Genomic DNA, 17264 nt, shown 5'->3' with positions numbered 1-17264 from the left:
AGCTGCAGCAGTGGTGGGTTTGCTCTGGCAAAGCCTCAGAAGCGCGGGAACCCGCCGCTGCTGCGGCTTCGCTCCCGGTGCCTGTGGTCTGCTGGGGACCGTCTCCAGCAGACCAGGGGCACCGGGACTGAAGCCGCAGCAGACCAGACTGAAGCCAGACCAGACTGAAATCTCCAGCAGACCAGGGGCACCGAGACTGAAGCCAGAGCAAAGCCTCAGAAGCGCAGGAACCCGCCGCTGCTGCGGCTTCAGTCCCGGTGCCCCTGGTCTGCTGGGGACGGTCCTCAGCAGACCAGGGGCACCGGGACTGAAGCCGCAACCGCGGCGGGGTCCCGCGCCTCTGAGGCTTTGCCAGAGCAAAGCCTCAGAGGCTCGGAACCCCGCTGCCGCTGCGGCTCTGCTCCCTGTGTCCCTGGTCTGCTGGGGGGGGGGCGCAGCTAGTGTGTTCCCCTCCTCCCCCCCCAGCAGACCAGGCTTTTGTTGTGGACCCTGGGGCAGAGCAGCTGGGGCGCCGATTGGTCCTGCAGCGCCGCTCTGGGCACTACTGGACCAACCCGGCAGCACCCCAGCTGCTCTGCCCCAGGTCCTGATTCAGCCGCTGCTGGTCAGTTTCAGCAGTGGCTGAATCAGGACACCTGGGGCAGAGCAGCTGGGGTGCTGCTGGGTTGGTCCAGTAGTGCCAAGGAGCGAGGAGCGGTGCTACTGGAGCAACCCAGCTGCTCTGCCCCAGGCGTCCCCAAGTCAGCCGCTGCTGAAACTGACCAGCGCTGACTACAGGAAGCCGGAGGCAGAGTTGCTCTGCCCCAGGCTTCCTGGAATCAGCCGCTGATCAGTTTCAGCAGCAGCTGACTTGGGGACGCTTGGGGTTCTTAAGTTGAATCTGTATGTAAGTCAGAACTGGCGGTCAGTTTCAGCAGCAGCTGAATCTGGACGCCAGTTCCGACATACATACAGATTCAACTTAAGAACAAACCTACAGTCCCTATCTTGTACGTAACCCGGGGACTGCCTGTAGAGAGAAACCCTGCTTCTATTTTCTGTAGGTGTTAGTTCATAACTTAGTTCATTGTGCTATCTCAATTAATTGATACAGTATCTGTAGCCATACAATACCCCGTGGGGTGAATAAAGAACAGAGTGAGATGTAATTCTGAAATTCCTGGCTCTTATCTGTTTTACAACAGATTTGCCATTTTTAACTTTAACTTTTTCTTAACTGTTTAAAATAGAACGGGAAGTGGGGGGAGGGGACAGAAAACATTCTGAAGAGCCACTAGTTGTATGAGGAGGTTATTTCTATAGTGCTAAGCATGTAATTTTTAAAAGTCCTGCCTGAACTGATGAAACCTCCCTACACAATGATTCCAAAATAGTGGTTGTAATTTCACATCTGGGTCATTTAGGACATAGAGTGTTATCTTTTGTTTTTATTTACATCCCTTTTAGTCTGTCATATTTTATTTTCCAAAAATATAATAAAGTGCCTCTAGCAAACTCAACTTGAAGGAAATTACAGACATCATGTTGGGGGTGCTGATATGGTTGGCTAACTCATGCAAGCCACCAACATCCATGATTAAGAGTCCTGTAATTTCCTCATATCAGTGTGTTCCACATACCTTCTGTAACATTTTTACAAGCCTGGGACTCAATTCTCTATTGTGTTACGGCTGTTCGTGTTCCTCTGTATTACTGTGCCATTCTCCTATTTAAAAATATTAGAAGAGATATAGTGTTGTAAGTGGGATAGCTATCCTCCAATATTATTAAAATACACTCAGTGGATTTGTGTTACAAACTGCTTAAGCATATGCTAACCTTTCAAAAAGTCGAAATCATTGCTGTGCTTTGTAAACAACCAACCTTCCTCATTACAACCCTTTGACTAGTATATTTGTCTGCATGTTCTGCGGTGAACTGCCATTATGGACATAAATAGCTTTGGCAGTTGCAGGCGTTTACTCCTGCATTAACATTTAGTTCTGATTACCTATAATGTTCCACTAGTGTGTACTTCTGGAAATTAGAACAGTTGAGCTTCACTCTGCAAGTCTTAATGAGGCAGCAATATAGGTGCCCTGCATGAACTTCATAAAAGTATACAGATCCAAATTCTAACTGATGCTGTATATTTGCATCAAGCAGAAAGAATGTAGTCACCTGCAAATGTGCAGGACAGAAGGGAGACATCCTCACTCCGAATCCTGCAAAATGACAGAGTGACAGCACTGTAGGGCCTGACACTGTGAGGGCAGGAGTAGCTGTAGCCATTTTCCGAGCCACCAAAAATGTTTTGCTGCTCCCCTCAAGCTGATGAACCCCCAAAACACTATAACTGGCTAATCAGAAAAAAGAGGAAAGATACGTCCCCACACACAAAGTGGTATGGGGTACAGCACCCGTTGGAAGTTGGCACCTAAGGCAACTACCCTGCTTGCCCATTCCTAAAACCAGCATTGGCTTAGGGGGAGTTCAAAACACAGTCTGTGTGTTTATTCAGTCATATTGGTCACCTGCATAGAGCTAGTTTTCCTTTCACTTAGCAAGAGAAAAATGTGTTGGAGTTGTGTGTTGGAATGGTGTCAGTTATGATATGAGTGAAATGTTAGTGTATGTCTTTGGAAACTGTAGGGCAGGGGGAAAGAGTCAAAGTATGTTTAAATGATTTTTGAGTGTTTTAGGCATGAAACTAGTAACTCTAGAGTGCCAAAATCTTCAGTTAATAATTTGTGTCATTAAAACTCAAGAAATGCCGGAGATTCCAGCTACTTCATTTAATAGCTGTATGTTTACACACTGGTGAAAGCTTCCAGGGAGTGCAGGATGTTTGTCATTTTGGCTCCATAGTATGTTGACATATTTTCCAGCTCTGATAGAATGTGTTTGCATGTTATGCCATACAGTGTTCAATGGATCTTACTTGTTTTGACAAAAGAAGTAAGATCCTGTAAGTGTTGTTAGAAATGCTGCTTTTGGTTGTTGAAAATGACTAGCTTCCCACTGGCCAGTCAGCATTCAAATTTCCCAATTGTGACTTTTATTTTGTGTATATGTGCATCTAGTTTGGACTGTTCTTGGCACATTAAGAAATGGAGAGCGTTGATTGACTGGTAAGGATGGAGGTAGTTCGCCTCCTTTTGGAATGCTCAGTGCATATAAAGAGGACCCTGTATACTTTATGGCAACTTGAAACTAAGTTTTGTGGTAAGGGCCCTAGATTCTATTGCAGTCTGGTACAGCAGGGGATAGATTCTGTAACAGATTCATTTGATTATTTTAAAGTAAGGTTTGTAGTATGCAATTAGCAAAATGCCCCCCAACACTATTCATTTTGCTGATTTAATTTAGATTGTTTTCTCATTTGTTTTCAATGTGCTGCATATTTGGTCTTCATACTGCAAAGTTACTATATAGAAATTTTACATAGTTTTTAATTAACAAGTTTTGTTAGTCTTTGGGGCTGTGTCTAGACTACATGCCTCTGTCGTCAGAGGCATGTAGATTAGACACATAGGCAAAGTCAAATGAAGCCGCGATTTAAATGATCGCGGCTTCATTTAAATTTACATGGCTGCCGCGCTGAGCCGACAAAGAGCTGATCAGCTGTTTGTCCGCTCAGCGCGCTAGTCTGGACGCTCCCCTGCCGACATCAAAGCCCTTTGTCGGCAGCCTCGTTATTCCTCGTGGGATGAGGTTTACCGGGGCTGCCGACAAAGGGCTTTGATGTCAGCAGGGGAGCGTCCAGACTAGCGCGCTGAGCGGACAAACAGCTGATCAGCTGTTTGTCGGCTAAGCGCGGCAGCCATGTAAATTTAAATGAATCCGCGATCATTTAAATCGCGGCTTCATTTGACTTTGCCAAAACAACAAATCTACATGGCTCCGTCGACGGAGCCATGTACTTTAGACGTACCCTAAGGTGCTACTAGACTATTTGTTGTTTAAGGTTTTCCTGTTGCAGACTAACTTGGCTACCCCTCTGAAGCTTATGTAGAAATTGCCAGGGAACTTTTAGTCTCTAGTTTGAGGATAGCTGGGACTTCTGGAATTTGAGGTGGTGTTTGGGTGAGGACATTAACTGATTTTTATTTTATTTGTTTAAAATGCTCAATAGGGAAGTAATTAATTTTATTACTTAAGTTTCAGATTTGATAACCCACTAAGATGAATAGTGCAATACATGTGCAACACTGTATCAGTTTTCAGTTGCATTATATTGTGTTCTCAATCATGAAGGTTATACACGTTTTCTCTAAATGATTGTTAGATTCTGGCCTAAAGATCTATGTCACAAAACAGCTTCCAGATTTTTTTGCTGCAGAATAAGTTGGCCTTTCATATGAACAGGAAGTAGAAAAGCCCTGTTAGTCTATGTCTTCCTCTATAGGTGCACATCTTATCTATATTAACGTAGGTCAGGGAGTGGAGACTTTCTCCCTTTTTGCCTCTTCTCCTCTCATTTCTAAAAAATTAAAGATTAGGCTAAGTTCCCTGTATCTAAAAAGCTTCAAACTTTACGACAGTATGGTTCAGAGCTATGGGCTTCGCCCCATCTCTAATGATGTTCTAATTTGAATACCAGAAAACTAAGATCTGGATCTGACCTCTGCATCGTGGGTCCTTTTCTAGTATGATATTCACCATTGTGCAACAACTGTTTTGGTTTGAAGTGTCGTCTTAGCTGTTGGTGCTTTACTTCATGTCACTTAATATTTAAATACGCTGCAAAGGAGACAAACAATCTGATACCGAAGGAGCTGATTCCAGAGTTGAATACCAATTCAATAATGTAGGTGCCCAAATTGCCTGACCGATTCTCTCTCTCTCTCTCTCTCTCTCTGATTTTTCTGCCTCTGTTGAATAGCCAAGGCACTCAGGCTAGGATTCTTCAAATATAAGTGAAAGGGAGTTGCATGTCAGAGCATTCTCTGAGGCGTTGTCTACACTGCCATTTGCGCCCCCCCCCCCAGCAGAAAATATGCTAATGAGGGACTCAGCAGGGCTTGACAAATGGCAGCGAAACCTACTCGCTAGCCCCGCACTGCGCATGCGCTAGCCCCGCACTGCACTGCGCATGCGCATACACGCGTTGCCGGTGAATGGGGCGACCGGCTGAAATCTACTCGCCACGGGTAAGTAGATTCAGTGATTTGTCGAGCCCTGCTCATTAGCATAAGTCACAATATCATTAGCATATTTTCTGCCGTTTCTTTTTGCTCAAGAGGCTTTTGCCCAAAAAGACGCGATATGGACGTGGGTTTTTTTGTTCAAAAGCCCCGTTTTGCGCAAGATCCTTATGCCTCTCTGGGACAGGCATAAGGATTTTGTGCAAAACAGGGTTTTTGCACACACAAAAAAGTCCACACTGCTTCTTTCTGCGCAAAAAGGAATGGCGGAAAATATGTTAATGACATCGTGACTTATGCTAATGAGTTCCTCATTAGCATATTTTCTGCCAAAAAAACTGGCAATGTAAACAGACTCAGAAGGGTCCTTTATTTTTGAATTTGCTCCTCACCATTGGTACACAAGAGCCCAGATTTGTTAACCTTCTTAGCATGCTGCAAAGTCCATCTTTTCTCTCCCTTTTTGATAAAGAGGGGCCTGGGCTGGGATGGATATATTTATGGCTAGTTGTTTGCTTATGTTGTTTCTAAATCCTGGGAGAGGTGGCTAGTGCACTGGAAGCTTTAAGACATATTTTAAATAATAGAAGAAACAAATAAGGAACTGTATAGATTTAATATCTGTTAAAGAAAAACTCCTAAAAGTCTTGCTTAACATTCTATACTATCTCATTATTTCTCTTGCAGACAGGACAGGATGGGTCATCACAGAGACCTACACCCACCCGTATTCCTGTGTCAAAAGGTATGAAAGCAGGAAAGCCAGTAGTGGCAGCCCCAGGAGCAGGAAATGTGACAAAATTCGAGCCTCGTGCCGAGACTCAGTCTATGAAAATAGAACTGAAGAAATCTTCAGCCAACAGCTCTACCTCCCTGGGCGGGGGGAAGGGCTGAGGGCAATGGCTAAGGGGGTATGTTGTGCAGGTTTTACTGCTACCATGGAAATCAACCTCCTGTCTGTTAGTTGCTGGTGTTTGCATTTACTAATTAAGTCCTAAAACTGTCACTTAACATAACAAACTAATAAGTGTGCATGTCTTGACTTTAACAATATAATTTGGTTTCTATGCTGAGCTAAAAAGCTATTTGGAGGCTAGTAATGTTTGCAGACAATGAAATTGTCTGAGCAGATTCACTTCTACACTGATCTAGTTCAGAGTGTTTTGAACTTACTGATTGGGCCACTTCTTAAGAAAGTGTCTCATGGGACCACTTCCATCTCACTCATAAGGACATAGACCACTTTCTCTCTTTTTTTTTTTTTTTTCATGATCACTTACCATTTGTGAGACAGCTAAAGCAATTGTGGCCTAGAGAAGTGATGTGATAAAAGCCACATATTTTTAGGTCTCTCTTAATGAAATCTTGTAGCTAGAAACAAAGAGGAAGAGCCAGGACCATGTGACCAGCCATCTCTCTATGGATCAGTAGTGATTCACAAACCATAGTTTGAAAAACTCTGACCTAATTGATTTTTTTTTTTTTATTATAGCCATAGTTTGGGCCAGATCCAACTCCTATGGATGTCAATGGAATGACTTTCTTTGGTCTTGTTTATACTTATGGCTAGATCCGCATTGCTGCAGTTGATGCAGTAATGTCTTTTAGCAGGTCTGGTGAAGACCCGCTGAGTCAATGCAGGATACTTTTCCATGTACTGTACTCCAGCTCCTTCAGAAGAGTAAGGTCTGTCAGCAGGAGAGCATCTCTCATTGACACAGTGTGGTGTAGGAACCATGGATCTAGCTATATCAACCCCACTTACATTATTCGTGTAATTGAAGTAGTGTAACGTAGATGTATTTCCTGAGGTAGTGCAGCCAAAGTCTTAGACTTCAGTGTACTTCGGCTCAGGCTCATAATGAGACAGTGTGCTGTAGTTTGACTTCTGCTGCCAAGTGTCTGTCTTAGAACAGTCCTTAATGCAGCCAGTTAATGGTGCAACATAACTGATGGAGAACTCTGCTCAGGTACAGAAGATAGGGGACAGAAGACTTTGTCCATAACTTACCCTGAATTTCCTCAGTGAAGTTTGATGTGTGTCTATATCTCAAATACAGACCCAGTTTATAATGCTATGGAGTACTAGTTTGTGTTCTGTTTTGTTTTGGTTAAACTGAAGTATTTGCATTTTTTCCATTTGTTTTTTAAAGCATGTTTTAAGGAAATATTTCAGCATGGAAATGGGTGTGGATGCATATGATTGCTGTCATTATTTCATTTGATAGCACCATAATTGTTATGATAACTTCCCCAAAAATCTCAGATTCCACGTAAGTGTGATACAGTAATGGAACTCCTGGTTGAGGCAGCTTGATGTGCTCCCTATATTTTGGCTAGAAGGTGCATTTTAAAACTATATAATGATTCAGCCATTTGAACAAACTATTAAGAGACTCATTACTATTGGTGCCCTAGCTGAAGGAGAGAAGAGAAAAGAAGATGAGAGATGCATCATGAAGAATATAAGTGTAATACAAAAAGAATGAGAGGGAAAATGCCCAAGTGAAGTTCAATTGTTGATGCATGAAAATGCAGTGAATTGGATGTACAGAATCCATGCAAAGAACCAATAGATTAGGGATTAGTTTCTCTTAGGAAGGAGAGGCTGAAAGAAAAATCTGTCAATGGAGGGCAACATGTATTTGGTAAAACCAGGCAATGTTTATCCTTAATCCATTCTTAGGGTTGCTACCCTTGTAAAGAACCAGACTTTTTCATTAGAGAGCTTTTCTCAGCCTAGCTATCTTGAAGACACTCATTCTTTCATACAAAACATGTCCTTCTGGTGAACATCATTAAAATATTTACCCTGATTTTTCACAGATTCTCAAGTATCTTCCATTAACCTGCATCTCCAATTAATTTTGGAATTGTAGGTTATAGGACATCTGAAAAACAGGCTCATGACTATATATATATCCCTAATAGTAGAGCCAAAGTTGGAGCTTTTTCCTGGGGAATTTGTGAGTTACTGACCAGCTAAATGTTACGCCCAATAAATGTCCCATACCCCAGGGTTTTTTTTTTTCCAATTAATTATGAGTTCTTATTATCTCTATAGTGTCTTAGCTTTTAATAATTAGGGCTGTAAGTTGACATGCGTTAACGCCTGTGATTAATGCAGTCCAGGATTAATGTGTTAATTTTTTTAATGCGTTAATCGCAGGCATTAATGCTGTGCTGCCCCTTTGAAGTCCTGCTACAGCACTTCAAATGGGCAGCACAACACGGAGCTCGGGATCAGCTGAGAACTTCCCAGCTGACCCCGGGTTCCACTGCCCCTTTGAAACGCACAGAGGTAGCATTTCAAAGGAGCAGCCGCCTCACAGCTGAGCCGGGGATCAGCTGTGCGGCCGCTGCCCCTTAGAAATGCCGCCTCCGTGTGTGTTTGAAAGGGGTCAGCCCTGGAGCCCGGGGTCAGCTGGATACTTCACAGCTGATCCCAGGCTCTGTGCGGCATTTCCCCAAAACCCAAGGTCAGCTGGGGAGTCCTCAGCTGACCCCGGGTTCTGCTGCCATGGGAAGCCCAGGATTAGCTGACCATGCGTTCTGTTGCCACACAGAGCACAGGATCAGCTGGACAGTCCCCAGCTGACCTCAGTCTCCATGGCAGCTGCCTCTTTGAAACACCAGAGATGGATTTTAAAGGGGCAGCCATGGAGCCTGGGGTCAGCTGGGGACTCCTGACTTTGATGATATACAAGTTGAACCTCTCTAGTCTGGCACCCTTGGAACCTGACTAGACAAATTCTCTGGTTTGGCACTAATCATGGGAGGTCAGTATTGTCTAGTAGAATTATCAACACTTCCACTGCTTACTGGGCTCTTAGAATACATTTAGGGGTAAATTAGAGCTAAATAACAGCACAGAAGTCTGACAATCAGGTCTGGTGGCTGTACACAAACTTTATAGCACCACAGGAAACTTGGCCACACCCATGATAAATGGAAATCTGGCTAACTAAAATTATGTCCGATCCTGGATGTTGCCAGACCAGGGAGTACTGTACAAGAGAAGTTCAACCTGTATATGGGAACAATAGTCTACATGTGCCTGCCTTTGAAAGCATCATTTCTTTTGGATGAGATTTGAGAGACAACTTTAGCTGAAGAAGAAACCCTCTGATGGAATTGGATGTCCAATGCTTCCATAGTACAGCCAGATATGAAGAGGCAAACTAGATGTAATGCTTGTGGAATTATTAGGACATGTGAAAAGGAATCAACCAACATCAGATGAAACAGAATTGACAAGTCAGACCAATATTTTGAGGATTCAGGAACAGATCTCACTGCCAGGACCAGACCAGAGAAAATCTCTGATCCACAGCCAACCCAGCAAAACTTAAGGAATGAGAGCCAGGCAAAAGGGTGTTTCTGAAACTAATCTGGGAGGAAAAAAAACCACAATCAAATAAAAATAACAACTTGTGAATATTCATATGAAAAGATCCTGAAAACATACTAATTTTGTGTAAATATTAACAAGGTGAGAACTGGTCTCAGTTTGCAAAGCTTCCCAGAAGGGAAGAAAGATAGAAGTATAAGGACTGATGTAAGTCAAAGGGTAATGTAGATTGTTTATCGAGTATTTATGTAAAAGGGCTTATTCTGACATTGAGAGAAGTGAAAATTTTTGTGTAATCTGGAGAAAACTATGCTTGTAAGTACTTAAAGGTATCTGTTTTTAAATTCAGTGCATTTCTTGGGTTAAAAAAATTAGATGAGTACAGCACTTGGTAATAGGTTTTCATTTACCTGAAATTTGCTACTCTAAGTAGAGGATGGGAGGGGAGGGAATTGCAAAAAAGAAGACTTGTAGAACAGAAGTCTTAAAAAGCTGATGCCTGGATGTCTTGATCATGCAGTTCAGAGTGCCTTTTCCTCTGAAGATAGCAATCTGGTTAGTGACTACAATAAGATAAGCCCCTTGGCATCTTTAAAACATTGTCTAGTGAAAGAAACATGACTGTTACAACATATCTGTCTGTGAAAAAGGCCTCAGAACAATTAAAAAACAATTAGAAGTCCTGTGACACCTTAGGGCTTGTCTACACTACAGAAATCAACCCTCTGGAGGTCAATCTTCTAGCATTGGATTTAGTGGGTCTAGTATAGACCCAAAAATCAAACATTGAGGGACAGCCTTTGCCAGCACCCATTACTCCTCATTCTGTGAGGAATAAGGCAAGCCAACGGGGCGTGTGCTGCACCCTCCTGCAGCGTAGATGCCACCACAGCTCAGCTTAAGGTAAGCCATTCCAGCTGGAATAGATTCCAGATGTAGCCATTCCAGATGGATTTCCACCTCATACAGCAAAAAGCAGTACCTTGCATGGGGAAAAGTCTCAGAAAAATGAGTTAGGTTACACCAAAAAGTGTTCCAGCATATGTGTGTGGAGTTAAGGACAGTAGCTTCCATAGCTGCATTTCCATGTAGAACTTTGATTTTCAATCTGGTCCTTAAACACAGTTTTTCTACTCCATTATATAGGGCAAGCACTTTTATTCAAGCTAAGTACAATTTGCTCATGTGAGTAGTCTCATGGCTGTAAATGAAGATACTGATCTAAGTGTTGCTCAGTGTGAGAGAGCATATCATCATGAACCAAGTGCTATCTCTAGTCTAAGGGTTTTCTTTCAGATCTTAAAATATACTAAGCAGATATCTTGAATTCTTATGGCCACTTGGATGGTTAGCTGTTTACTCTTTTCCTTTTGTCCCATTCCTCACTATGGCTAAAAAACAAATAACACATTGACTTGTATAATATGACCATACAATATGTACATGACTATTTAAACTTCAAACCACTTTCTTGGTGATAAATATCATGTGCATAATCGCTAAGGATATGTCTACACAGTTGCACATAGCTCAAAATAGGCTACATAATTTGAGCTATGCAAATTGCGTAGCTTATTTTGGGAGAGCACTAAATTTCCAAATAGGCTGTATAGACAGCGCCAAATTTTGAAATAGAGTACTATTCCAGAGTCTTCCTTATTCCTCATGCAACGAGGCTTACAGGAAGCCAGAATAAGATGCCCATTATTTCAAAATAAGGGATGTGCTGTTAAGACACACACAACACTATTTCGGGATAACTAATGTTATCCCGAAATAGCGCCGTTGTGTAGACGCACCCTAAAAGAGCATTGGTTTGCAAAGTTTCATGCCAGTTATAGGTTACATAGCAGATTATTGTCTAAATCATATTAAACATGTTTTCAGATCCATTCAATGCTAACAGTAATGTTAGGTGACTGGTCAGAATTTCAAGAACACGTGTATTTTTAAAGAGGGAAGGCTACAATCCTACCATGGCTTCAGGTTTTAAACAAGGATGATTTTCAGACCAATTATTTGTTCCTATCTCATATCAATTGCTGACATCACTAAGTCAGTTTGAAACCTGTAGTATCCTGGCAGTAGTTCCTATGAGCTCATCTTTTAAACTTGTTCTCATTTAAGGGAATGTTTTTCTCTCTCCCATCTGTGTGAGTAATTCCCATTCCCTTAACTTTGACTGAACTCTCTCAGACAGAGGTCTTGGTAACATTTGTCATTATAGATGTTGACTTCACTTTGAAACTATCTTTCTACTTGGTCTCTGCTTTTATCTGGCTTTTTAGAAAATGTCAAGAGGGTTAACTACTTTCAAATTGGGAGCTGTCATCTGCAGGAACAAAACCCTGTAGGGCCATGTATGGATTTATTTTATTTCTGGCTTCTTACAAGTATGAACAACTCTCCATATTAAACAACTCCTCTGAACAGGATTTTAAGTTCAGAAATAGTTATATTGGTACATGATGTTTCCCTTTTGCAGCTGGAACTTATATTGTCTTCAGTACATCTTTTTGTATCAGTTGGCATTATCCATTCATGTGAATTGTGTTTAAAAAAAATCAATTTAAACTTCAAATGTTAAAAGACAGTTGATAAGCTTTTATTATCTGAATTGGCAAGGCTTTATGCAAATTGTTAAGTTTGGGGCCAGATTCTAAACTCATCTACCAGAAACTAATTGCAAATAACTACAGTAAACTCTGATTTACAGTGATATAATTTAAATCTGAATTTGGTTCTCTCCGTGCAAATATCTTAATTTTATCATTAGAGTAAATTAATTAACTGTTGTTTCTTTAAGTAAACTTATAGCTCACAGAAGCTGTAAGATTTATAGTCCCAGAAGCATTCTCTCTATCCATTGCCAGATTATTCCTACATGACTATAAAAGAATATGTCCTATGAAAATTTTAGACAATCACTTCTTGGGACATCTATTTTAATTTCAAGAATACGCCTCTGCTACAAAGTCAAATGTTAGAAGGGGCAAAGTATAAGAGAAATTAATGAACACATGAAACAGCATGCTTTCTTAATCCTCTCTAGCCTCTTACTTCTTCCTGCATAGTTATTGTTTGGTCTATAAGAGGAAGGCTTTGATTTTGAAACTTTACTATGGTTATATTGTTCAATTATTTTTGGATCTGACCAAGAAATTTTCTACCAGCCAATTTTTGTTTTTAAATTGTAAATTTTGTTTTCTAACTCTATGTATATCTTTTTATGTATATACTGGATATTAAGAACAATTTTCTTCTTCAAATTAACTCGTGACTCCCACTGAAATTAACAGATGTGTTCATATCGCAGTAGAATTTGATCTTAAGCAAATACAAGTTTTACTTTGCTTCCTGTTTGCCAAGAACCTGAAATAATAAAACTGCGTTAGTGGTGAAGGTTGGCTTTAACTGCAGTTTATGATTTTTAATGTTTATTATTCAAATCTGGCAGGAAATATAGATATTAATGAATGAAAAACCGTTTTGTAAACAGTTAAATGTTGATAAATACACATTAATGGGAAATTCCATTGTTTCACTTGTGTTCTCACATTCTCCTAATTGTTGTCTTCACTGTGTTTTATCCATGAGTAAAATAATAAAAATATGCCATCTAGTGGTAAGGATCTGGCATAAATGAGAAATAAAATATTTGAACATTTTTTCTCTTTTAAGACTACAATATTTTACGACTCCCACAGTTAAACATTCTACAAACATAATTTTTTTTAAAAAGGTGAAGCATAGGCACTCTCATAAAAATGGTAAGAATACACTGAAATAATATTTTGCATACTTTGTAGAGGGCTTTTGAAAACAGAGGGGAAGATAATCACTAGCTGTATAAGAAGTTTCAATTACAGAAATAAATGCTTTCGGAAAACAAGTACTAGATTTCACATATCTGACTACAATTTTATCATTAAAACGCCATGTTTTCTTTAAATTTGCACTGTATATGGGAATACACCTTTATGGTTACACTCTGATTTAGTAAATACCTTGTGTGCAATGGAAACACATTACTTTAGACCATTGGATAATTAATTAATTATTTAATATTTGTAGTGGCATTACCAAAAGAATGGTCAGAATCAACAACGCTGTATAATCTTCAAGTATGACCCTGCAACATCTACACAAACTCTGCTTTATACATTATATGTGAAATCCTAGCTCTACTAAAATCAATGACAAAAGTACCATTGATTTCAGCAGGACCAGTTTGTGAGTAGTCCCATTTAAGTCAAGTAGACTAGTTGCTTACTTAAAGTTGAGAATGCAAGTAAGTGCTTAAACATGTGAGGATTTCAGGCTACAGCTACACTGCAGGCTTTCTGTGCAAGAAGCTTTTTGCGGAAGAACTGGCAAAAACTTCTTGCACAAGAGCATGTCCAGACTGCATGGACGCTCTTGCACAAGAAAGCTCTGATTGCTATTAACAGAATGGTCAGCAGAGTATCTGTGTTTTTTCCGATAGGCTCTTTCGTGTTGAGCGTCCACACATACCTTTTTGTGCAAGAACTCTTGCACAAAAGGGAGTTATTCCTCATAGAAAGAGGTATACCTACACCGCAAAAAGTCCTCAATTCTGCCATTCTATTATAAATATTCTTGCGTAAAAACATGCTTGAGTTGTGGACGCTCTGCGAGTTTTTGCGCAAAAACCCTGTAGTGTAGATGTATCCTGAGTGACTTCAATGGGACTACAGTAGACTTCCGATAATCCGGAACCTATGGGACCTAGGTGGTGCCGGATTATCAGATATGCCGGACTATCAGGAGGTACTATAAACTGGTTATATATATATATATATATATATATATACTGTATACATTATATGCTGTATATAAAGTGTTCCTAACCCTTTTTATTGTACATACTGTATACAGTATACTGTAATGTTTTAGGTTTTTGTAAGCCTTTTTTACCCTTTTTGCTCAGTTCAGCTGCTGCTGCTGTTACCCTGTGACTCATTTTTTGCTGAAGCTCACTCACTAGGCTCTTGCCATTTTGATGCCAGACTATCGGGAGTGCCGGACTATTGGATGCTGGACTATTGGAGTTTTACTGTACTATGTAAAGTAATTCTTAATATGTCTTTATATGAGCTGTGCTTAAGAGGAAAAGCAGCCTATGAAAAAGGAAAATACAGTCAATATGCAAATGTTAGATATATTTTTAGTTAAATTACATTTTTTGTATAGTAACAGAGATGTGGTCAGAGCACTGAACTTAGAGCCAGGAATTAGAACTCATATCTGTGGCTCCAACCCATATTCCCACTATAAAACTGTCCAGGACATTTCTTGTTGATCTTAGTCTCTGGTCTTTATATGGGAATCTTACCTCACTGAAGTGTATTTGTAAGGTTTAATTAAGGTCTCTAAAAGTTTGACAAAAAGCACTATAAAAATGCCAAATTCTAGTAATTGTATTAAAATTACCTATATTTCCAATTATATAATAGCAAATGTTTTGCTCTTTTCTCTTAGAGAGTGTCATCATTCATCAGTTACGCATGAACTCTAGATGAGATACAATACGCAATGCATTCTGTATGTGTGCACTTCCTCTCCACACCAGTTGGATGGATCACTGTTGATGCCCTCTACCACTGTCACCATGGTCTCCTGTGCTACTGATCACTTACAGAAGTATTTTAGAACTTCTTTGGATTATTCTGAATTATTTGTAGAGTTTTTAAAAGTAATGGCCTTGTTGATACTTTGAAAATATGTAGAGAAAAACAGTCAAGGTGTCAACTGAATGTTACTCTTATTTTGCAAAACATGAGGCACCTGCTTGATTTTGTTTGGTGGTGTTTGCTATATAATTTATTTTTATAAAACACATTAATGTAACTTTCCCCAAACCTTCCAATTGCTACTGTCCATTGCACATTAATTTGTAGAATACACTGTCAAAATTCTCTGTATTGATATTTTTGTATTAAAGACAGTAAAAAAAAAGTTAAGTTTTAATCCCAAAAGTGCTTTAAAAAAACACAAAAAAAGTGTGAAACACATTTTCCTGTCATTAGACTGAGAGACTAAATGCTCACGGGACTGCCATATAGGGTATACTGTTATAGAATTTTTCTTGCACTGTGCAGAGGTTCAACATAAAAATGAGTGCTAACAAACCAAAGCTCTGGACTACTATCTGATTTTAAAGATTCATTTTAAACATTGTAAACAAGTTTTCATGAACCTTGATGATGATTATTTTACAATGTGTTTTTACTTCTGCCTGTACTGAAAAAAATCAATTTTCATCACACTGTAACAAATAAATTTTCACAAGAATGCAAATGTAACCAAGTGTTTGGATTGTGACACAAGTGCCGTAAGGCTGACAGTATTGAAGTTCACCTTTTTCGTTTTACTTTATAGAAATTGCTACTGCTAAAAAAAAAAAAAAAAAGAAATTGCGTGGTTTTTGTAGTTACCTTCTTTAGGCTGGTATTTCATTACAATATCACAGTGTATACTACATGCATAATAAAACTGATCCAGAGATTATCAAAGCTCTGAAGAAAGATAATCATCTGGCAAAATTAATGATGACATTGTTTCTACCTTTGAGTTTATACCATCAACTATCACAATACAATCTCCTTATATAGATTTAAAGACAGCCAAACGATCATATAACAAGATTTCATGTATGCCACTGTAAAATGAACTTAAATTTTACATCAGTGGCCCTTTGATGATTAATACAGCAATCTAAAGAATCATAATGAAAATTCAGTGGCAGCTACATTTAAAATGAATTATAGATATGAATACATAATCTGTATATCATCCCTCATGCTATTTATTTTTTTAATAAATTAATTTTATTTTAAATTTTCCCCATATTTCAGATTTTTTTATTGTTAGAGTATAATGGTAGCGTAAAGTGATTGAGGAAACTGGAACATTGGGCTGCTGAATAGGGACTACTGGGTTTCTTGTCACTTGGGGATCTGGTTTGAGATTTTGAGTCAAGCATATTAATGGGTTTTTTTGCTAAAATGCTCAGAAGTGAAATAGCTAGCAATTACACCTTAGTAAATGTAAACATCTCACTGGGCTTTTCAGCAGCAGATAATGGAGCAGTAGTCATTCAGATAATCTTTTCAAGGTTATTGTACAACCATTGAAGCTGGATTTCTTGCCGTTTTTTTAAAGGAAAAACTTTATTCTGGTACACGATTCTGCTGGGAGTGAGAAAAGGAGGATTCTGCAGCATAAGCTGCAGAATAAGACAGAGATGCATATGGGAAAGTTATGACATCCTGAAATTACACAGTATATTTCAATTTCCTTACACAGAGCTGAAGAAATATTAACTTCCAGTGTAAAACAGCAATAAGAATCAGACCCATACATGTGTCATTGATTTCTATCAAGTTACACCAGCACAAAATTGGAATTAACATAGTGGTGAACCAAGCCCATTGTCTTAAAGACACATTACTTGTTGTCAATGAATAATCATCTGAGGTAAGAACTAATTTGACTTAATCTGTCACAAACCTGACAGCTTTTTGAAAAATACAGCAGCACTACTGAAATAGTTCTGTTTTAATAGTAGTTTTAACTTTCTGTTGGGTAAAACTTTTATCTGGGTTTAAAAACAGTATAAAAATATCAACTGAGTGGAGGCACTCTAGCTCTGTGCTGGAGCTTGAGGGCTGTGGCCCAGGGACCGTGGCTAGGGGCAGAATTTCTCTCTGCTCTTAGGATGTAATGAGGGGGCGGGGAGTGCAATGGGGCTGTGGATGGAGCGG

General features: G+C 39.7%; 1 protein-coding gene across 6 annotated transcripts in view; it reads left to right on the top strand.

Moving 5' to 3' along the window:
• Positions 1-16047, top strand: part of FILIP1 (filamin A interacting protein 1) — a 147294-nt gene extending 131247 nt beyond the window's left edge. For 5 of the 6 annotated variants that reach the window (XM_006131943.4, XM_006131944.4, XM_014577989.3 and 2 more), the window contains 2 exons: positions 5814-6037; positions 14980-16047. In XM_006131943.4, coding sequence (XP_006132005.1) covers positions 5814-6020 — 207 coding nt within the window. In that variant the 3' untranslated portion in view covers positions 6021-6037; positions 14980-16047. The remainder of the gene's footprint in view (positions 1-5813; positions 6038-14979) is intronic. The other variant, XM_006131945.4, reaches the window with a different exon arrangement.
• The last annotated feature ends 1217 nt before the right edge of the window (positions 16048-17264 follow it).

This window comes from Pelodiscus sinensis, chromosome 3, assembly GCF_049634645.1.
Source record: "Pelodiscus sinensis isolate JC-2024 chromosome 3, ASM4963464v1, whole genome shotgun sequence".
NCBI classification, from domain to species: domain Eukaryota; kingdom Metazoa; phylum Chordata; order Testudines; family Trionychidae; genus Pelodiscus; species Pelodiscus sinensis.
This window is presented reverse-complemented; position numbering and strand designations above follow the sequence as displayed.